This window comes from Boeremia exigua (assembly GCF_020726555.1).
Source record: "Boeremia exigua strain MPI-SDFR-AT-0100 chromosome Unknown C7974scaffold_9, whole genome shotgun sequence".
Taxonomy (NCBI): domain Eukaryota; kingdom Fungi; phylum Ascomycota; class Dothideomycetes; order Pleosporales; family Didymellaceae; genus Boeremia; species Boeremia exigua.
The window spans coordinates 1,511,624-1,532,086 of record NW_025763526.1 but is presented as its reverse complement, the minus strand read 5'-3'; the positions used below and the strand labels follow the sequence as shown (position 1 = coordinate 1,532,086).

General features: G+C 51.2%; 8 protein-coding genes across 8 annotated transcripts; 6 read left to right on the top strand and 2 right to left on the bottom strand.

Annotated features, from left to right (window-relative positions):
- The first annotated feature begins 3,502 nt into the window (after positions 1–3,502).
- C7974DRAFT_235153 (uncharacterized protein) lies at positions 3,503–4,894 on the top strand. The gene is made up of 2 exons (XM_046137432.1): positions 3,503–4,651; positions 4,706–4,894. The coding sequence occupies exon 1, from the start codon at positions 3,758–3,760 to the stop codon at positions 4,607–4,609; it is 852 nt and encodes a 283-aa protein (XP_045994962.1). The 5' UTR covers positions 3,503–3,757; the 3' UTR covers positions 4,610–4,651; positions 4,706–4,894.
- C7974DRAFT_235154 (uncharacterized protein) lies at positions 4,895–6,966 on the top strand. Its single transcript, XM_046137433.1, has 3 exons — positions 4,895–5,042; positions 5,117–5,993; positions 6,040–6,966. Exons 2-3 carry the CDS (start codon positions 5,200–5,202, stop codon positions 6,710–6,712), a joined length of 1,467 nt encoding a protein of 488 aa, XP_045994961.1. The 5' UTR covers positions 4,895–5,042; positions 5,117–5,199; the 3' UTR covers positions 6,713–6,966.
- C7974DRAFT_235180 (uncharacterized protein) lies at positions 6,910–7,705 on the top strand. The gene has a single exon (XM_046137435.1). The coding sequence runs from the start codon at positions 7,220–7,222 to the stop codon at positions 7,670–7,672; it is 453 nt and encodes a 150-aa protein (XP_045994960.1). The 5' UTR covers positions 6,910–7,219; the 3' UTR covers positions 7,673–7,705.
- On the bottom strand, positions 7,706–8,712 carry C7974DRAFT_235156 (Mss4-like protein). Its single transcript, XM_046137434.1, has one exon. It carries the CDS (start codon positions 8,296–8,298, stop codon positions 7,738–7,740), a length of 561 nt encoding a protein of 186 aa, XP_045994959.1. The 5' UTR covers positions 8,299–8,712; the 3' UTR covers positions 7,706–7,737.
- Positions 8,713–8,847: 135 nt separating this feature from the next.
- On the top strand, positions 8,848–11,245 carry C7974DRAFT_399825 (major facilitator superfamily domain-containing protein). The gene is made up of 3 exons (XM_046142447.1): positions 8,848–9,387; positions 9,444–10,551; positions 10,603–11,245. Exons 1-3 carry the CDS (start codon positions 9,127–9,129, stop codon positions 10,944–10,946), a joined length of 1,713 nt encoding a protein of 570 aa, XP_045994958.1. The 5' UTR covers positions 8,848–9,126; the 3' UTR covers positions 10,947–11,245.
- A 1,550-nt stretch (positions 11,246–12,795) lies between these two features.
- Positions 12,796–14,905, bottom strand: C7974DRAFT_235136 (uncharacterized protein). Its single transcript, XM_046137431.1, has 3 exons — positions 14,798–14,905; positions 14,422–14,750; positions 12,796–14,368 (listed from the first exon to the last, which is right to left on the bottom strand). The coding sequence occupies exons 1-3, from the start codon at positions 14,819–14,821 to the stop codon at positions 13,051–13,053; spliced, it is 1,671 nt and encodes a 556-aa protein (XP_045994957.1). The 5' UTR covers positions 14,822–14,905; the 3' UTR covers positions 12,796–13,050.
- Positions 14,906–15,004: 99 nt separating this feature from the next.
- C7974DRAFT_435828 (WD40-repeat-containing domain protein) lies at positions 15,005–16,458 on the top strand (the record flags this gene model as incomplete). The annotated part of the gene is made up of 2 exons (XM_046145089.1): positions 15,005–15,064; positions 15,112–16,458. 2 exons carry the CDS (start codon positions 15,005–15,007, stop codon positions 16,456–16,458), a joined length of 1,407 nt encoding a protein of 468 aa, XP_045994956.1.
- A 1,027-nt stretch (positions 16,459–17,485) lies between these two features.
- On the top strand, positions 17,486–18,513 carry C7974DRAFT_415687 (uncharacterized protein; the record flags this gene model as incomplete). The annotated part of the gene is made up of 3 exons (XM_046143919.1): positions 17,486–17,720; positions 17,771–18,455; positions 18,501–18,513. 3 exons carry the CDS (start codon positions 17,486–17,488, stop codon positions 18,511–18,513), a joined length of 933 nt encoding a protein of 310 aa, XP_045994955.1.
- Positions 18,514–20,463: the final 1,950 nt, after the last annotated feature.

Here is a 20,463-nt window from a genome sequence, read left to right as displayed (position 1 = left end):
TCTACGTGTAGCGAGGGATCTTCACATAAAATCAGGACAATACCCCTATTGTTGCTCTCCTTAAGCTTCTCACCCAGGCATCTAATCATCCACTGCGAATTCTAGTCGCTGCGTTTTGATAGCACGGACGTGTTGCCGTCTCAATGTCAAGCGCGTTCCAGTACTGTTCCAGGTTGGGCATAATATGTACTGTCAGCACGGTACTTCACCATTGCCTCCGCATGCCCTCGCCGTCACTAGGTACAAATTTGGAGGAGGGAAATCGCAGTCACTGTTGCAGGTGTTGGGTCTTATCTTGCAACTTTTTATCTCTCGCTGAGGCTAATGAATTAATGAAACACAAGAATTAAGTGGATTCTGGTACGAGAACTGGGACGCTGCTTGCCGTCTTTACTCCATTGATCTGATTGAATGGGTGATCGCATTGAAGTGATGCTCCCTCTTCGAGTGCTCCTTCCCAAAAAGCCACCATGACGCGCGACACGCGAGCTAGCGCCGTTGAGGGACACAGACTCACTGATTCACACGAATTTTCTCGTTATACAAAGCATCCAATGGTGATATTGGATGCTGCTAGGTGCGTATACACTCACCATTGACAGCTAACCTGCACAGGACTTTCTTCTTGCTTCGCTTCGGCAAGCTGGGTCAAGCGCATTCACTTGCTGCTAGCCCAAGGACTTAAGCGCATTAACTTGCTGCTTGTCCAGGACTTACGCGCATTAATTTGCTGCTTGTCCTTACAATCCTTCTTCGTGGTTCTTCGTCGTCCTAGTGACACGGAGAGCTTCGCTGAAGCGTTGTCGTCAACTCGTGGACTAGCTCCCGTGTTGTCATTTTCTTTTTAATGTCTTCTCAAGATATTTCTCGGGCGTCTCGTCCGTCTCGGCTCAGCCAGCCTGGGAAGAAAGAGCGGCAAGCCCTGAAGAATGCGGACCGGCCACCCTGCAACGAGAAAGAGAGGGCGTACGTTTCGAGCCTCACTGGATTGAGGTCCTCGTACCGACCCTCTCATCAGCGTTCGAGGTCTCCATCACGGCGGAGAGATCATTCACCTCCGCGTCGGCTCGTAGAACGATCACCCCGGAGGACGCCCCCGCTTTCACAATACAGAGGGCGATCTCGCTCACCAAGAAGATCATCCAGACAGGATGACAGGTATCAGCAACTTCGTCACGGTCGCAATTCTCCCTCACCATCTCGCTCTAGAAGGGAATCGGTCGAAAGAGAAGACAGATATGCATCTTCATATCAGCGACCTCGGCACACGCGTCCCTCGCCTCCGCACTTTGGCTCGAGGAGAAGATCTAGGTCTCGAGCCAGAGCTCCATTCAAATTGGAGGCATACGGCTCATCGTATCGTCAGAGTAGCGCAGATGGCCGAAGGTATGTATCACCATCCCCTGAGAGAAGGGAACAGAGAGACATGAGTAGATATCCGTCGCATCAGTCGTTCCACAAGGATAATGGGTCCGTTTCTGGGCAACGGCGCCACTCCCCATCACAACTTCATGGCATACTTCCAGATCACCTTGCGCCCTCTCGATTGCTGTCTAGCCGCTCTTCTCAATTCGCTCTGCCACCAAGTGATAGTTTGGCTGCCCAAACAGATCAGGCCGCCAGATACGTTGCAAAAGAGTCAAGTCAGGCTTTCCCTCCTTCTCCTTTTGTAGGTCAACCTCTCGTTGATTCAAAAGGGAGCGCTGGTGAAATTCTTGGAGTCAAATCTTCAGTGGCACGACCTGTGCAATCTGAAGCGCTAAAGGGGCTTCCAAGCCCAGGAGATAACTCGCCCTTGAAGGCCATATCAAACACTTCTGGTTCCCCGATCAACGCATCCCCTGGCTCAGACGGTGACGCTTTTGGTCCCGAAATGGGTATTTCTGATGCATTTGACGATGGTTCAGCTTTAGAAGAGATCAAGCTAGGGCTTGACGATCTTGTCTCTTCTCCAGAAGACAGCCAGCTTATTAACGCCATATTCGCACGAATTAATCAGAGACTGTCGTCTTACCAGATCATGATTACGGCAGACTGCTTGACTCAAGAAGATCCGAAGTCTGCACCTGCTGTCTCTCGACGACTGAAAGAGCTCCGAGAAAAGGCTCCGCATGATACAAACGCGGCACACTTATCTGTCATCCGAGAAAAAATTGAAAGGCAGTACGCTGACAGCAGCAAAGACCTCCCTCTATCATTGATGGGCTTAGCAAATCAGCCAGTGCCTCTTTACTGGGAAGCTATTGAGCATCTTGGTACTAACGGCGCATGGATTGACGCATCAGTCATGGACTGGCTGCTTCTTATGAGTCCAGAGGTTCACCCAAGTGTGGATTTTCTATCCACACACTCTGAACTCTACACTAGAACTGTTAGCGGCTCTGCACTACACCGTAATAAGCAGGCCAAGCTTGACTATATTACTGACATGATTAACAAGGCACCCGAAAGTTCGGTTGAAAAGAAATTCAACTTGAACCCAGCAGCTACTACAATCATCTTCTCCTGGAACCCGACTGGGACACACTGGGTACTAGTGGCCGCATGCAGAAGAGAACATTCGCAGAATCTTTCCATTTTTGATTCTTACAACAACAAGCAAAAGCGACATGCTCCTACATGGGCTCACACCGACGTTTTATGCCTATTTCTCAATCTTCTTTCTAAGTATCATGTCCCATTTCTGGACGCCTTCTGGGATGCTGGAGACATTACCAATGGAAATACAGTGCGCCAGCAGCGAGACGATTGTGGCCCGTTGACAGTATGGGCAGGGCGATGCATACTGGCAGACCGACCTGTTCCTAAGATCTCAGACGCGTTAGCACTTGGCGAAGTTCTGCGCACCTTATTTGTTGGCGAGATCCGGAACGCAATTGAGTGTTCAACGCTATCAGACTGGGACTCCGTAACACAGACAAGATACCAGGCATTACTGCGAGATGTCGAGTCTGAAAGCTCTGATGGTGAGGACAAGGCCAGCCAGCCAAAGGGGGGAATGGACGAGCAAGATGAAACTCTGCACAAGATTGCTAGACTGACAACCTATCATGATCAAACACGAGCGATATTTCAGCAGCATCACAACAGGCTATCACGTCATGACTTCAAGGACATATTCGCAGAATACCAGCATGCGCTTTTCATGGCCAAGTCCAGTCGCTCCGTACGGCTGCCCATCGCTGAGCCAATACCGGGGCAAGAACTGGTCGATAATAATGATGTGCTACTTCGTCTGACACCGCAAGAGGACCACAAGGTACCACAGTCTGTACATGCGATCTGGGGCACAACCAAGCATCTTCGGGACGACACAGACAATATCGAAACAAAGTTCCACCTCGTAATACCAGTATTTCGAAGCAGCGGAAGACGACGACATGGCGCTGCTTCGAACGATATTGTTAGGGCCGAAGATTTCTTAAAGAAGCTGTATGCTTGCTGGGACGCTGTGTTTAACAGAAATTCTCGCCCACACCGATTCTTCAATGATCCCATGGAGCTAAGCGATGATGACGACCTCTCAGCAACCTGGACGCCGCTGATACTAGGATTTCAGAGGTCAAACCTCAATATCGACCAGTGGGATACTGCATCGGGAGCATATCAGAAGCTGGAGACTGTCTTAACCCTGGTCCATGAGAAACTAAATACAGAGATAAATGTCCTGTTTTTATTTCCTGGAGTTGACAGTCTAACGACTAACAACCACTTCTGGAAAACAATAAGCAACACTTGGCCCTTTGCTAAGTTCCAGATGACCAGTATCTGCCAAGCGGGCATGGCAAATTTCTACCCGTCAGTTTTCTCCTCTCGATCGGGCTTTGCTTGGGCCCACTTAGACATCTATTCTCTACAGTGCATCCAGGTTAAACGCTCTTCAGACAGCGCTAAGACTCTCGTTGAGAATCCTAAAGAGTCAAGGTGGCTCTACTGGATGGACACCTTGTATAGTCACAAAGAGGATCTTCGTACTAAGGATTTTGTCCGCAAAGAGCAGTCTCTATTACTATGCCGCATTATTGTCAAAAGGAATCAGATGCTGAGCAGCTTACCTGCTCTAGAGAAGTCATGCGAAACATGCGGAGGAACCTCACCAGAGTTCTGGATTCGCGGCAGCTCAACTCTTGGTGCTGTTCGGTGTCCCACCTGTCCTCCACCCCAGATCCAGTCTGGTGATACATCGGAACCAGAAACACGGGTACGTAGAACACCGGTTAAGAGAAGCGCAAATTATGATAAAGCCCGGAATCTTGCAAAGACGCTGGATACAAAAGAGCAATCACGTCTTATAAAATATATACAACACAGAAAAAGCGCGCAAAGGGCAGAACCAAGAGAAAAAGCTGAACAGCACGACATGAATGGAAGCGCAAATTATGATAAAGCCCGGAGTCTTGCAAAGGAGCTGAATACAGAAGAGCAATCACGTCTTATACAATATATACACCACAGAAAAAGCGTGCAAAGGAGGAAGCAGTTGGCTAATGCAGAACCAAGAGAAAAAGCTGAACAGCACGACATGAATGAAAGTAAGTATCCTAAATTAGGGAATGTGTTATTACTAACAATGCTTAGCAGATTTAGCGAAGGTAACTTCGATCAATGAGCTAGTAACAATTGGTGCTAAGTTCGAGATTTTGGTCAAGAAGTAAGTTTTTACAGCTACTATTTGTCCTGGGTCTTTAAAGCTAATTGCGATGAGGTTGGCTGAGGAAGCCTGCCAGCCCCAACTCCACGCATCGCCCGCCCTCGCCGCCCTCGCCGCCCTCGCCGCCCTCGCCTCCCTCGCCTCCCTCCGCGCTGTCCCCGCGCGCGGCGCTGTTTCTGCAGACGGCGGTCGCCCCGATCCGAGCCCGTGACCGTGCCCGTCGCCGTCGCGCACCGCCCGCCTGTTGCGCCGAGTCGGTGAGAGTGCCAATCACCAGCGGCCGTTCTCCCACGACCACCACCCCGACCGCCCCAGCGTCCAGCTCTGCCCCGCACCGCCGTGTCATGCGAGCAGACGCCGCGTCTCTCTTGATAGTCTGACCAGCACCGCCGTACGTGCTCTCGCTATGAAAGCGGCCCTCCTGCCGCCATGGGCGCCAGACCGCGACTGACGCTATGGCTGCAGACTCCCCCCCGCGCCCCCTCCAGCGCCCGTCGCACCGCCGCACGCCGTCGAGCCTCGAGATCGTGCCTGAGCACCCGCCCGCCATGTCCGCCCCGGACCCCAAGTCGCAGTCAGAGCCCCAGCTGGGCGTCTCCGCCCTGTCCACCGACCCGACGCCCGGCGACTCGACGCACTCCCACCCCGCACCGACCTCCACGCCGGGCCTTTCGCGCTCCAACTCCATCTCCAACAGCTCTTACCACGATGACTCGGAAGATGAGGCCGCCTTCTTCCCCCCGGTCGAGCGCCTGACCATGTTCGACTTCATCGAGAACATGGCCCTTGCCCAGCGCTTCGACAAGCTGCAGGCCTCCATCACCTCGCAGACGGAGAAGCTGAAGAACCAGGCCAAGAACAGGGGCATCACCCGCGACCGCGTCGTCGACGAGTGGCGACGGAGAGTGCCCACCGAGGGCGAGCAGCTCGAGCGGTACAGGAAGCGCATGCGCAAGTCTGTCGACCGCCTCAACTCACGCTTCAACGAGTCGCTGACCGTCACCGCGCGCGAGAAGGCCTCCTTCATCGCTGCCACCATGAACATCTTCGTTTCGGGCTACCTGGTCGGCCTGCACCCTTACTACTTCCCCCACTGGTACACCGCCCAGCTGCTATACTTCATGCCTGTCCGCTACTACACCTACCACAAGAAGGGCTACCACTACTTCCTGGCCGACTTGTGCTACTTTGTCAACATTCTCGCCGTCCTGAGCATCTGGGTGTTCCCGCAGTCGAAGCGCCTGTTCATCTCCACCTACTGCCTGATCATGGGCAACAACGCTATTGCCATCATCATGTGGCGTAACTCGCTCGTGTTCCACTCCATGGACAAGGTCGTCAGGTCTGTATGCCCCTGGAAATGCCTGTACCTGAGCTAACCTACCCAGTCTATTCATCCACATCATGCCGTGCGTAACGCTTCACTGCATTGTACATCTGCTCACGCCCGAGTACCAAAAGGAGCAGTATCCCGCCATCTACAACATCCGCCACTCTGACCCCTCCTCCCCACACCATTACAGTCTGTTACAAATGATGATGTGGGCTACAATTCCCTATGCCGTTTGGCAGCTCGCGTACCATTTTCTAATCACAGTCCGCCGTCGCGATAAGATTGCTGCTGGACGCCCTACAAGCTTCACGTGGCTACGCAAGTCCTATGCCAAGACCTGGATCGGCAAATTTGTCCTTTCTCTGCCAGACTTCCTCCAGGAACCGGCCTTCATGGGCATTCAATATTCGTATGCTGTCCTTACCATGTTGCCAGCGCCACTCTGGTTCTGGTACCGCTGGGCAAGTGGCGGCTTTCTGATCGTCGTCTTTATTTGGAGTGTGTACAATGGTGCAACCTTCTACATCGATGTGTTCGGCAACCAATTCAAGAAGGAACTGGACGCACTAAAGGCAGATATCGCCAAGTGGCAAGCATCCCCTGAGGGCGGTTACACCCCGTTCACGCCACATGAGGGAGGGTCAGAGAAGCAGCTCGGACACATCCCTCCCCTGGATGGCAGCACTGCCATCAAGCCTGTCAATGGAGAAGTTGAGAAAAGGAAGTAGTCAATTGTGGGTGAAGAATATGCGTTGTTTTCTTGCGCTTCTCCCATCGCGGTATCTACTTTGTGTTCAATCCTGTGTCTCTCTGCTATGTTTGAGCATCTTCACGGCCCGCTAGATATACCCTTTTCCTTCGTTTGGCATATGTCCCCATCTAGCGCTAATACACGCTCGCATTCAATCTTACTTCTACAAGTTGGAACCCGCCACATAATCACGTGTCTCCACACCGTCACTGACATGTGCAGAGTCCTCCGCTCGCCCTCGCATAATTCAGGGATATCCTCACTAACACACTCGGAGTGCCTTGCTCATCCTCGTACGCTCGAACATAATCCAGAGCGCCACCGAGGAGCCCCTCATATCTTATCCTGCTCGGAGATACTCTGCTCAGCAACACTCTGGTCGACAGCACCATCCTCAATTGCACACCGCTCTATCTCTGCAAACCGGTATAACCCCTCGCCCATCTCATAGCGCAGCGCCGCACCGAGCCCATATTGCGCCTGAATGTACGCAGACGTGCTGGTTACGCGAGCTTCATGGGCCATGCGCATCTGTTCCTTGAAGGCAGCAAAAGGATCGTTGACAGCTGTGCTGGGTGTGGTAGTCGTCTTTGAGGGAGACATTGTGGGCTGCTTTGATGATTTGGTAGTTGTGGTGTTTAAAGAAGACATTGTGAAGTGGCTTGACGATGTTGTAGTTGTGGTGGTTATACTTGGGGGAGACAGTGTGAGATGGTTTGATGATGTGATTGGTTTCGGTGATTTGATTTGGATACAATACGGTCAACAGTACTGTGGGAGTTGCTTGGAGTTGTTCATGTTATATATGGGGTGCGAGGCGGTCTTTATACACGCATCTTTGTGGCTTTTAATGGTTATTCCTAGTATGAACCAGACTCCTCGCGACCCTTATAGTCACTTTCGTCCCGTTGTGCCGCCCTCAACACAACCAATATAACTGACCCAACGTCTATCCATGGATTGGAAAGCCACTCATCACGCTCCCAACCATCGCCTAGACCCCTACGCCGATCCGCCCGCTTCCTCCTGTCGCACTTTCCACGCCCGCAGCGCCTCCAGCCGTCTCAGACTCTCCGCACTCCACACAGTCCTATTGTCGTAGAAACCCTCAAAGACCTTCGCGCCTCGCTCTACCTCGCGTGTCAGGTCCACCCACTCCACCTTCGTGCTCGTGAAAATGTGGACGTCAGGCCGAACCCTGCTCCGACTCTGCGCATCCAGCGTGCCAACTTTTAGATAGATCGTTGCTTTGTTTGCGCCGTAGTACGCGAAGACGTCGGTGTTACAGTTGGGGTTTGGGCAGTACGCTACCCAGTGTTGGGAACCATCTGGAGCGCTGGGAGACGGGCGCTGGGCGATCAGGGGCGATGTTGAGGAGGTCAGGGTGAAGTTGTAAGTTTCAATGACGGTGTTGAGGGCAAATGCTGAGCCGGTTTCTTGCTGGCAGTAAGTGCAGTGGCAGCAGTGCGTTATCAGAGGAGCGACGGTGACAGTGTAGGTCAATGTTTTGCAGATGCAGTGACCAGTGAGGGGGGCGAAGTCGGACGAAGCAGTTGAAGACATTGTGAATAGCGGATTATCTCTGAATGGTTCAAGTTGAAATGTGCGAGATGTGTTCGGAGGTGAGGATGGTCGCTGTTAGAATCTGGAAATTGTGACTGAATGACTTACAGTGTGTAAAAGTCCTGAGAACGACCTGGGCGAAGATGGTAGGCGACGAACTCGCTTAGCTCATGTGCGGGGTGGGGTGTCAGCAAGATGCTCAGATGCTCAGACGAGTGTCAAGCACCAATCCAAGCTTCGTACAGGTTTGATGGATGCTTACTGGTGATGGAGTTTTAAGATAGTGACTGCCTGCACTTTCAAAAATCCAGGTGAGGCAAGGGCTTTGATATTCCACTGACTTCTACTCGGCGCCTTTGCCTGAACTTGCACAAAACAACACAGACGCGTGCGCGTATTCACGAGATCCCGTGACCGTTGGCTGTATCGTACAATGGATCCTTATCATCGGTATCCAAGTACCGTAGTGCGCCAGTGCGGGGATAGGAAATAACTTAGCGAATGACGAAATTTAGCGGGAAAGACCCTTGTAATCGCATCAACCTCGGAGTTCGAACAAGAGTTCCGGGTGGACCTTTTGAGCGATTTCGGTGTTCAAAATCTTTTCGGGGAATCAGGAGATGTTGTGAGGATCGTGGCCCCTTTCACAACATTCTGGTTGACAAGGTCGCTGTGAGTCGAATGCACCTGCCTATCACGGTTACTATCAACTTGGTAGGCAGTCGTCCGGATATTGTGGAGTCATACACGACCCTAGAATATTTATCTGCCAGGGACATCTGGTAGCTTGTTCCTTTTCATAGCCATCACCCTACGAGGCATCTTGCCATGGCGCCAAGCAGCACGCGACCAGAGCCAACTGAGACCTCACCACTACTCGAAGAACCGAGTCAGCCAAGCCAGCTTAAAGATCCTGGTAGCGGGATCGCACCTGCTGGATCTGAATACCACGATGAGACGGACGATGAAGACAACGATAACGAGCGAGATCTTGAGCGTCAGCCCAGCAATGGTGACCATTTCAAGCAACAAGGCCTACCCGAAGTCAAGAAACGGCTAAAGTACATCTTTCCCGCCATCGCCATTGGTGTAAGTGTCTTATCATAGCTCTGTCTAAATGTTTGGATAGCGAGCTGACTGTTTAGGTCTTCCTTTCTGCTGCAGACCAGACGCTCATCGTCTCTACATACGGAATCATCGGCACGGACCTCAAAGCTCTCTCCTCGACTTCCTGGATAGCAACTGGCTACTTTCTCACTTTGACTGCATTCCAGCCGCTCTATGGCAAGCTGAGCGATGTTTTTGGTCGCAAGGAGTGTCTCCTCTTTGGATATCTTATCTTTGGCATCGGCTCTATGGCTTGTGGCTTTGCGCGCACCATCGAAGAGCTTATTGCAGCAAGAGCATTTGCAGGTATTGGAGGCGGCGGCATGACTGTCTGCGTGAGTATCATGCTATCTGACATTGTAAGTCTAAGAGACAGGGGAACGTGGCAGGGGTACATTAACCTGGTGTACGCGGGTGGCGCTGCAGCTGGTGCGCCTCTGGGCGGTCTTCTGGCTGAAAACATCGGCTGGAGGTGGTCCTTCATTGCACAGGGTCCTCTATGCCTCGTCGCTTTACTTGCTGTCGCCATTGTACTTCGGCTTCCGAAGCAAGAAGACTCGCACTGGAAAGAGAAGTTGGCCAGGATTGACTTCCTCGGCGCTCTGATTCTGATTGTTGCTATATTCGGTCTACTTGTTGGACTGGACCGTGGCTCAAATGTCGGCTGGAGCAATCCATTCACCATCGCTGGGCTTTGCACTACTCCGCTGTTCATCATTTTCGTCCTCGTCGAGAAATATGTCGCAAAGCATCCCTTCGCACCTGGTCATATCATTCTGGACAAGTCTCTGGTCACATGCTACCTATGCAATTTCTTTGCATTCGGGGGATGGTTAGCCGCCATATTCTTCATCCCGCTGTACTGGCAAGTCACGTACGGCTACGGCGCGTCTCAAGCTGGACTTCTGCTTGTACCGTCTATCATCTCCGGCGTCAGTGGCTCGCTGTTTGGTGGTATATACATGAAGCGCACAGCGAAGTATTACTGGATCACAGTCATCGCCTACTCGAACTTGACCATCGGCCTTTCCATCATCCTCCTTTTTGCCGGCACGCTCATGCAAAGTCTGCCCGTCACGATCGTGGGAACATGCATATGTGGGTTTTCGAACGGCATTGGAGTAACGACCACCCTCATTGGACTAAGTAAACTTCAGCATTTTCTCATAGGTAGCGCCGCTTACTAACTTTTCACAGTCGCAAATGCCTCTCACTCCGATCAAGCCGTCGCAACAGCATGCAGCTACCTCTTCCGCTCGCTTGGCTCAGTCTTCGGCGTGTCGATGTGCGCAACAGCCTTCAACCAGACATTACGCTCGAGTCTCAAAACCGCACTCCGTGGTGATAAAAATGCTGATGAGATTGCCGAACGTGTTCGGGCGGGGCTTGCTTACTATCGAAGTCTAGAGCCCCATCTGCAAGGAATTGTGCGCGATTGCTACGGTCAGGCTACTCGAGCTGCTCTATGCGTGAGTGTGGTGCTTGTCGCAGGAAGTGCGATCTGTGCATGGGGTATCAAGGAAAAAAGATTGGGAAGGTAGATGAGTTGTAGTAAGGATCTTGCACAGTGTGGTTCATGCCTTTGCAGGTAATCTAGCTCACTGTATCATTTTGGGACGTTTCACGAATTTCAGACCAGTCGACCTAGTATGGGCCCGAATAGAACCATCGCTTTTGTATCCTCTTCCTCGTCTTTGTTGCACTGTCTGCTTTCTGTCTTTAGGGGAAGATAGTAAATAGATTCCTTGGTTAAAGGTCCTGTCGGCCAAGAGCTGAACAGAATGGGTAATTCACAACTAGTCTAACCCTTGCAGGGAAATACGATTGTGTATGTCACTTACGCTATCCTCGTCAGTAAAGCCTTGATGATCCCTAACAACCCTTACAGTCTGACTAAGGTGTTAACAAACTCGATCCTTTTCTATAAGTCTTTCGTGCAGCACAACACATCATAAATATATTCAAGTGGTACCAAAATGACCACAACTTGTTGAAAGGCGATTCTTTCGCTATCAAACCCACTTGACTGTGACTGGTGAGATGAGTTGATCAGTACCGAACCTCGAATCATTGCAATCCATATATTCAGGTGCTAGAAACCAACGTAGGGAGCTCAGCTAGTGTTGGGGCTATCATGCCTTGGTATTTGCAACAACGTACAGCCCAGTTTGGATCAATTGGCCGATGCGTACATTGCGAGAATTCCCGGCAGTTCGTACGGAAATACCCTGCAGCTGTCACAACCTTCACGTTGGGAGACTCATGTATACATACCGGATTAGGGGTTTCTGCATGTACGTCAGTTATCTCGGTCTTCAATCCGAAGTACGGAGTACCAATCAGAAGGAGTCCAGATCTTCCATGAAGAAAACGACAGGGAGTAGCTTCCCGTTCGATCTTCCCGCACGATCTTCCCGCGAGATCTTCCACCCGACCTTCCATGTGATCCTCCCGTAAGGTCCTTCTAGAACCTAGAGGTGATATAGAGTGCTACGTATGATTACTCTTAGAGATAGTATATGATCCTTAGCTGTATGCATCCTGTTATTTCCAGTGGTAGCTACCTCCATGCAAGGCATTCACCTCGCCGACTACTTTGCCACGCATACCATGCGTGCCACACATGCCGTACTTCCGCATCACCGGCCGCGCCGCCACGATAGACATTTGTCACTATCAGCGCGCATTCTTGGCAGTGGATACTCCTTGTAATGTGGCTCAGACAGCCATTAGCGCCCGATCAAAGAGGTTATGCAGGGTGCGTAAAAAGCAAAAGATTTAGAAGCGCTACCGGCACCACGAAACTGAACAAATCACGCCCGGGGTTCCTTCTGATCTCGCCCCGTCAAAATGAGCGCCACGGCGCCCACTGCTGCAAGTAATGTCAGCACAGAGTCTCGATACAGTTGTCGCTTCCCTGAGCGATATGAGGCCAGCAAGGCTGCAATGAAAAGCCCACGACACCCTGTGTCTTGCATCCTTCACTGCACCACGTATCCTCCGATAGGAATGATGAGCTCTGGGAATAGCTGCAGTGGCTGAGAAAAATTGGGGGTACATGCACAAGAAGATCCAAGAGAACATATGCTTGAAGTGGCGGGTATTACACAATGATCCGCCATGATACCCATTCATCTGATCGCTGAGAACACGATCCTACAAACGCGTCAAACGCGCCGACGCACTAGACAAATTCCGTCTATCGGTGCGCCAGTGTCTCAACGTAGTGAAGGGCTGCTGGGCGACAGCCAATACAATGTGATACGGGTCCTGCCCCGAGATCTATCTGCACCAAGGCGTCGGTGTCACATCCATGAAACTGGGCTGATTCTGGAAGGACATGTCGCTGCCTATACGTGGAAACCGTCCTGCCGATCTCCTGCATGAGAACGATTTTGTCGGACGTTTAGCGAGTCTTCTGCAAGGCAGTTGGGAACAGGGTTGGGACATGATGCCCCGGCATGTGCATCATACTTCCCCGGTATGCTAGCGTTGTACACGATCTTTACACGCCTAGCGTCGATATCTATAAGTTCTTCTGAGCTGTAAAGGCCAACAGGTGGTTGGTGCGGGAGTGATCTCCGTAGTAGGATTACAGAAATGTGCTCAGTGGCATTGGGTCGTTTTTGCTGCGTTTTTAAGGCGTCATTGCTCAGCCTCCTCCCAAACACATCTCTGGCACATGCAGTCTCCACCCAGCGCGCCGGCCGCCCATTCTCTGCGTTCTTGTACGGGCAATCGCACATCGCAGTAATGTCCAAAGACCTCTTCGCCCTTCTTCAGCCCAGGACTCTTACTGGAATCTCTACCTTTCCAATCGACAAGCTTCTGACGAGTCCAGAATTTCATAGACCCTTGCCATTCCCAAGCCACGTTCGGATCGCAGCTATGATTGGCGAGACACCACATCGGGTGGACAGCGCCTATCTCCGGTCGTCCGTCTAGGCCTTGTTGGGCAGAGGCCGTGCCTCTTAGTTTGGCATAGATGGTGTTGAAGACCCAGGTATCATATCGGTAGCTTTGAGTGAAGATGTTGACGTCCATCTTCTCCAACAAGTGTAGAGGTTTGATGATATTGTTGTTGAACGAGAATGGCAACGTTTGCGGGACACCAGCAAAAGCGTTGACCAGCTGGCCCTCATGATTGACTCGCCATGCAGTATCAAGATCCTTGCCATGATAATCGCCCCATATGTAACGTAGCTCTTTCAGCTCCAAGGGATGAAGATCTTGTGTTTCGGCAAGTGCAAGCGCTCGGACAAGGAGACTGGAGTACAGAGAGTCTGCGGCTTCGCGAGCAGGGACTTTACTTTGCTCTACGCTTACTCCACAGATTGCAGGGTGGTAGGTATCCTGCGCTAAGTCGTGGCAATCTTCGCTACAGAAAAACACCTCGTCGCATTCTTCGCAGGAGAGGATGGTGTTTGTGTTTTCTGGCGAGCTTGGCAATGTAGTACTACAAGCATCGCAATAAACATCGTGAAGCCTGGATATAGCTGTCATGAGAGACCTTTCATTAAGCACTTCTTCTCCGGGCGCGATATCTTCTTTCGCGAATATGCCTAATTGTTTCACAAATTGAACCTCGACATTCGACTCCTGGCTTAGCGGATCTGTTGAGAGGAGAGGAAGCTCAGATATCCGAACCTCGAGCTTTGGGGCTATGCTCGCCAATTCATTATTGAGGAATTGTAAGCTTTCTTTTGAATGACGGTCTGGCTCGTACTCGTTCCAGGCGTAGTTTTCGCGACGAACGAGCCCTTTGTCGGGATAATCGTCAACCTCAATAGCATCGACGTCTTCGCCGTTTTCCTCATAGTAGGCCCGAAGTTTTGAGGTCAGGGTTTCGTCATACTTGACAAAGACATCGTCATCCGGGAAAGCTTTCGTTGCGCGAGCGATATAGTCGAAGGCGCTACGGAAACAGCCGCAAGCCAAAAGGGCTTCTATCAGGATGTCATGCCTATATCCGTCAGCACGTGAGCTCGACTGTGACTATAGCCTTCTCTTACATACGCATTTCTCGAGAGATGAAATCGCGCCCAGGCGACAACTTTGTCTTCCTCCTCAGATTGGGCAGTGTTGTTGGGCTCGATTGTCAGGTTGGCAGCACCCTCTGAGATGTAGTCGGCATTTGCGGCTTCTAAAGCCTCATCATGGTATTCCCCTTCCTCGGTCACTTCATCAATAAGCAAAAGCGCCTTGTATGCATCTCCAATAGCAAGGTCAGGATATCCAAGGCTTTTGTACGCTGCAGCGAGGTTTGTACGATGTATTATGCTGTACGGCTGCTCGGGTGTCTGTTGCTGCAAAGCTATAAGCTCGTTGGTGAGTTTGGAGCGTCTCTGCAAAGGTCAGTAGATGGTTTCGATCTGGCTAGTAGTATCTGTACCTCCATCTCCGTTCGACCTGACATATCTAGTGTGCGAGGTCGTGGAGCACGTGAGACAGACTTTTTGGTGGTGGGCTAGGTAGCGGCACTAACTCGCTTCGCTCTTGGTGCAACCCACCACTACCGGTACGTTGCAGTGACACGACTTCAGCTGTGAGCGCAAATACAACGCCCTCATTGCTTGTGAACTACCACCTCTCATCCATCATGCTGCCTCTGGCGAGTGCGCTCGTTGCGCGATATCTCAGGGCGAATGGCTACACAGAGGTACGTCATTGCCCCCACCTTGGGCTAGACTCGCTCACATTAAGTAGACTTTGAAGACTTTCATCAAAGAAGCGGACTTGCCGTCCGATGCCGGTATTAGACCCGACAGCTCAGTGACGATAGATTCAATACTTGACGAGAAGAGGAAATTTGATCTCAGCCTTAGCTTTGAGAAATTAGGTGTTGACGATGCAGGTCGTAAGTGGGCCGTCCCTGCGCCATCAAAACCTACTGTCTTGGAATCACTACCTAGCCGCTCGAACATACTGAGTGTGACTGTTCTCCACATCCTGCTCCCTTCTGCTCCAACTGCTCGACAGTATATCGCTGTCACTACAGCCGACCGACGCCTGTACCTCTTGAATCCGTCCTCACCGAGCCTCGAGCTTATTCGTTCATATGATAGCTTCCAAGAGTCTCCAATACTGGACATCATTACTATATCTTCGCGATATATGTTAGTTGCCATGATGTCTGGAAAGCTATTTTTATACGACACCGCAAGCGACAACATCTTGGCCGAAAGGAAGGATCACGCAAAATACATCGTCAAGATAGCCACCTGGTCGTTTGGTGATTTCGTGTTACTAGCAACCGCGGGATGGGACTCAAAAGTTTGCATTTATCGTATCAACATTGGAGACGGTCCCCCAGGCATTGAGGAGCCTTTGACTACTCTCACGCTACCAAGCATTCCTGAAACCGTTCTTTTCGTCGCATCTCCAGACGACGGCTCGCCCATCCTTTTAGTTGCCCGTCGAGACTCAACCTTCCTGTACTATTATTCCGTTCCTAGTGCGGATCATGCACAGATCCTCCTCCTTGGGAAGCAGAATTTGGCTCCACACTCTAACGCATGGGTGGCCTTCACGCCAGCAGATGCTCAAATTTGTCCCACGGACCCGTCTGTGGTGGCAGTCGCAACTTCCTCAACGCCACACATGAAATTACTTATAGTAAAGCTTCTATTGCCACCAACGCAACCATCGAGGTCTGAAGGTGCTACCATCTCGGAAACGTCCAACACTGCTGCAATCACACAGGCCTCACAGGCACGTGCTGAACTTCTGATTGCAGATAGGGAGGAGGCAGCTATCATGGTAAACGTGTCTACCATGGCACCTCAAACTGCATATTCTACTCCACGGTTGACATGGCGACCTGACGGATCGGGTCTTTATGTCAGCTCAGATGACGGCGTTGTCCGTGGAATTGAGGCGAAAAGTGGAAAGCTTGTTGCCTCTTTGGAAGGGCATGAACCTGGGAGCAAATTGCGTTGCCTCTGGACCGGGACACTTGATACAAACTCTGGTGGAGCGGTCGATTCAAAGCATGATTCCGAAGTTTTGATAAGTGGTGGGTTCGACCAGAGATTGATACTCTGGAACCGTTGATCCCCAGGGTTGTCACGCACCTTTTACTTTGCTTGTTATGGCGAAAATAAAGCCTATCTTTGGATTGCATCCTGGGCTTCAACTGCAAGTGCTCGAAGCCTTACGTACCTCTCATCGCTCATCTCTATTACCTATATGACCAGGACTCATCGCAGTGGGCAGCCTGGGTGCGCTCAGTCCGACTAAGCCACAAACCCACATTTGATACCGACATTCTTCGGGCATTTGAGATGCCAAGAGGCGAAAGATTGTAGTTCACTAATCACATACGCGCAGGGAGAGCAGGTCAAACAAGTCGAGATTGCGCTTAGCCAAGAGTTTTCTTTTTTGGTCGGCGACCTGAAGTACCGCCACGATCTTGTCCCCGCGATCTGGCAACGACAGATCCTACAGGGGAAACTCGCTTAGCAACCTACCTATGACACACGTGGCAAGCACGCATCAAACATGTGCGCCAGGTAAGGGACTTGTAATTAGTGTCCTAACAACCCACCTGTTCCGCCATTCACCGATTACGGACCCAACGTACGGCTTTGTGTGCGAAGATCTCACTGTGTTTTTGATGGGTCTAGAATTGGAGCACCACCGGGGAAGACGGCTACGTGCACTTGTCTCTTCAAGGAGAAACACCAAGTCCACGAGACGTCACAGACAGCATAGCGTCCACCTTAGGCGACGGGCGTATCCACTCGTTCGCGAAATGGCTCTCTTGGCCGGTACTTTCCTCGTCTACACCTATTTTGAGACTTTGCATTTGTGGATGCTCCGCGTTCCATGACCAAGAGTGCGCTCGTGCTGGTCTCCTCGCCGAACAAATATATATATGACAGTAGTGCGATTCAATCAAGCGATATATCAAGAGTAACATTGCATCTCTTCTCTCTTGGACAAACTGCATCCCAGTCAACAACCACTTCTTCCGACAGTAGAATCTTACTTGTCTGCTTTCTCCTTTGGTTTCTTAGTCTTCGATTCAATCGTTTTCGATAGCCATCAGCGCTGTGACACTACCTATCCACAAACAACTATGTCTTATGCGACACAGTGGAAAGAATCTGACGGCGATTTCTTGCTGGTCGTTGCTGGTTTGACACGATATGCACCTTATCTCACGGGCTGGCAAGAGTTCAAAGACCATATCCGAAAGGTTGTCAAAGAGCAGCCTGGCTGGGTTGACGTTTATGCAAGCCAAAGTCAACGAAGGGGCGAAATGCAAGGTTGGTGTAGACTCAAAGACAAGCAAGATGCAGATGCTGCGTACAGTGGGTGGCACATTATCTCTGGTTCATATGACAGCACTGATTCATACTAGAAACATTCTACAGATCTAAAGGCATGCTGGTGCACGTTTGGCAGACGCGCCGTAGCAATGAAGGATTCCGACTGATGGAGTGCAACTGCTCTGTGCATTTTCTGGACCTACCTGAAGGCGATCATTCTCCCGGACTCTGCGGAATTGACATCGGAAGGGTCAATCAGTTAGGCGGTCAGCCGTATGCCGTCCCTCCAACACAGTATATGCCGGTTCAGCCAGGATACCCATACTCAACTTACAGTTCGACTACCTCCTACCCCGTTCCCCCTGTATATGCAACACAGGCGCCAATGATGCCCCAGATAGTAGCCCAACCTCCAGTCTACTCAGCAAGCAACAACGGCATGCCGGTCAACATCCGAGACGGTGCCATGCTGACCGAGGCTCGTGGCATCTTCATACAGAATCTAAGTTACAAGGTTGGCTCAGACGAGCTCAAAAGCCTGCTGTACTCAGTGGGGCGGCCTGTAGATTGCAAAGTGCACCGAGATCGTTCCGGGGTTTCCAAGGGGGTGGCTACCGCCAAGTTTGCGTCAACACACGAAGCACAATTAGCAGTGACCCACCTAAACCGCAAATCACACAGGGGGATGACATTGAAAGTTCGCCTCGATCAAGCTACAACGGTTGTTGGCCAGGTCGGGCCTCCTCTAGTCGTCAATGGATCTGTTGGTGCATACAGGTAAGTGCAACAATCGATGCGTTGGTCAGCACTAACTCCAAATAGCGCCGGCAAATAGAACTTGCGGGATCCTCGAGCGTGATGCTTCTGTAATACCTATCAGCCGGGAAACGTTGCTGTCAAAGCGATCTGCTATGAGGCACGTAATGTGGCGTCTTGCCGATCCAGGTGGTTGGGACCCAACCTAGTCATCTGGAACAGCTTTCTCGGTCACTCGATCCGGACACATCTCCGAAGGCGTCGCTCAGTGTACATACTCAAAGCAAGAGGGCTGGCGTTTAAGTTGGGGAGGGGGCGCGATCGATTCTTTCGGCATTCTTATCCAGACAATTAACCGTATCCAACCTTGTTGCTGCTGTTCCCTCGAGCGTCTGGTCGTACAGATACACGCTAGCGTATTTGCTTTTGATATGCAGGTGCTTCCTTCCCCAAGCGTACGATCCGGAGCTAGCCATTAGCGCTGTTTAGATCTCGTGCTTGCTTTTAACTCGATGAACTTCACATCAGCCCTGACGTACCGCTCATCCTTCGCATTGCATCCACACAAGCCCAAATTGTCTCACTCATGGCGTTTGTTGGCGCACGCGGCCGTTTCCGACCAGAATCATAGGAACGCCTGGCTACGGCACCAAATGACGCCTGCATCCGCCCCCAACCGGCACACGCTTAGCTTGTTACCACACTCTTGGGCGATCCAAAGCCAAGGGGCATACTACTCGGAAGCCGTTGAGCATCGAGTTTTCCTAGACGTTACGGATTTCTTCGGACACCTCGAGGGCGATTGCTCGTTTAGGAATTTGTTAACGAAATCTTAGATGAAACCTCGAAGGATGCTCGGTCTGTCAAGATCTTGAAGGATCCGACCCGTGTCCTCGGGACAACACGAGGTAAATATGAGCCAAGTGTACGCAAAACCATGTCCATCCGTCGGCAACGGCACACCCCAGGTGAGATCCGCAATTCGCGTATCTGCATCAATTAGTGACTTCATTTTTCGAATCGGCAACCCGCAAGAGGTCTCATCAGTCTGCGGTACGCTCCGGCCCACCCAACGTGATCAAATCAACCTCGCGAAACTAAATTTGTTCCCCACCCCATTTGCGCAGGTCGGCCTCGTTCGAACCACCCGCCCGTTGTTGCACGACGCCAAAGCACGGGGCGATGGACTTCGGCGACATGAAACCGACATGACAGGGGCTTGAGTCAAATCAAATGCGAAGGCTCACCCAATAAGCACCCATGGCTGGGCTGTTGCATACTGCCAGTATATCCTCGAAAGCCACTAACCCATGTTGTCGATTTTGAATGTAGCAGCCACTGCATGATAACCCCACGGATGGATTCTTACATCTTCTCGGGTGGGGATAACTGTGAACAGTCGATGATTCTTAGCAGTGTGCTTTTACATCATCTACAAATCAACGGGGTGACCATGATATCGGCAATGAGTGGATGCTGCACATGGGCCAATAACAAAAGGTCCGACTTTCAATGGTTCATCACGTAATTCTGGTGTCAGCTTTTCTGGCAGAATGTACTATGTAAGTCATTCACACACCACTTGCAGTCTGTTCATTTATGCCATATTCGCTTCCAAGAACCTACAATCTGATTGACTATGATTGTTCACTTGTAGTAACGCTGTATGTGGGAAACGGGGAAACAAGACCGTAGGCTGGTCGGTACCCGTACACGTCTACTTGTCTTGCATTTCACGCTTGTTCTTGTTGCTAGTTACGCATGAGATCCCTCCACAAGCCGCGACAGCACAGGCGAGCTAGCGAACGATGCATGTCATGCGCAGTGAGGCACAAGACGGTGGAGGAACGGGACGGGACGAGAAGCTTAGTCGAACACTTGTGGAAGGAGCCATGAGCCGGTGGTATTTGAGAAGGGCCGATTATGGGACTGTCGGCTTCCAGCTGAACCTCTCATTTCGTCATCGAGCAGGGAGAGCAGTTGGTGCTTGATTCCAGATCACTGTAGGCGCGGGGATGTCTTGCTTTGC

Bases quoted from the DNA above. Each gene is read 5' to 3' on its own strand.
- C7974DRAFT_235153 (XM_046137432.1), top strand. From the start codon at position 3,758: ATGACCAGTATCTGCCAAGCGGGCATGGCAAATTTCTACCCGTCAGTT.
- C7974DRAFT_235154 (XM_046137433.1), top strand. From the start codon at position 5,200: ATGTCCGCCCCGGACCCCAAGTCGCAGTCAGAGCCCCAGCTGGGCGTC. The intron at 5,994-6,039 runs GTCTGTATGCCC...TAACCTACCCAG, and splicing joins TCCATGGACAAGGTCGTCAG to TCTATTCATCCACATCATGC.
- C7974DRAFT_235180 (XM_046137435.1), top strand. From the start codon at position 7,220: ATGTACGCAGACGTGCTGGTTACGCGAGCTTCATGGGCCATGCGCATC.
- C7974DRAFT_235156 (XM_046137434.1), bottom strand. From the start codon at position 8,298: ATGTCTTCAACTGCTTCGTCCGACTTCGCCCCCCTCACTGGTCACTGC.
- C7974DRAFT_399825 (XM_046142447.1), top strand. From the start codon at position 9,127: ATGGCGCCAAGCAGCACGCGACCAGAGCCAACTGAGACCTCACCACTA. The intron at 9,388-9,443 runs GTAAGTGTCTTA...CTGACTGTTTAG, and splicing joins TTCCCGCCATCGCCATTGGT to GTCTTCCTTTCTGCTGCAGA. The intron at 10,552-10,602 runs GTAAACTTCAGC...AACTTTTCACAG, and splicing joins GACCACCCTCATTGGACTAA to TCGCAAATGCCTCTCACTCC.
- C7974DRAFT_235136 (XM_046137431.1), bottom strand. From the start codon at position 14,821: ATGTCAGGTCGAACGGAGATGGAG. The intron at 14,751-14,797 runs GTACAGATACTA...TGACCTTTGCAG, and splicing joins CAGGTCGAACGGAGATGGAG to AGACGCTCCAAACTCACCAA. The intron at 14,369-14,421 runs GTATGTAAGAGA...TGACGGATATAG, and splicing joins TTTCATCTCTCGAGAAATGC to GCATGACATCCTGATAGAAG.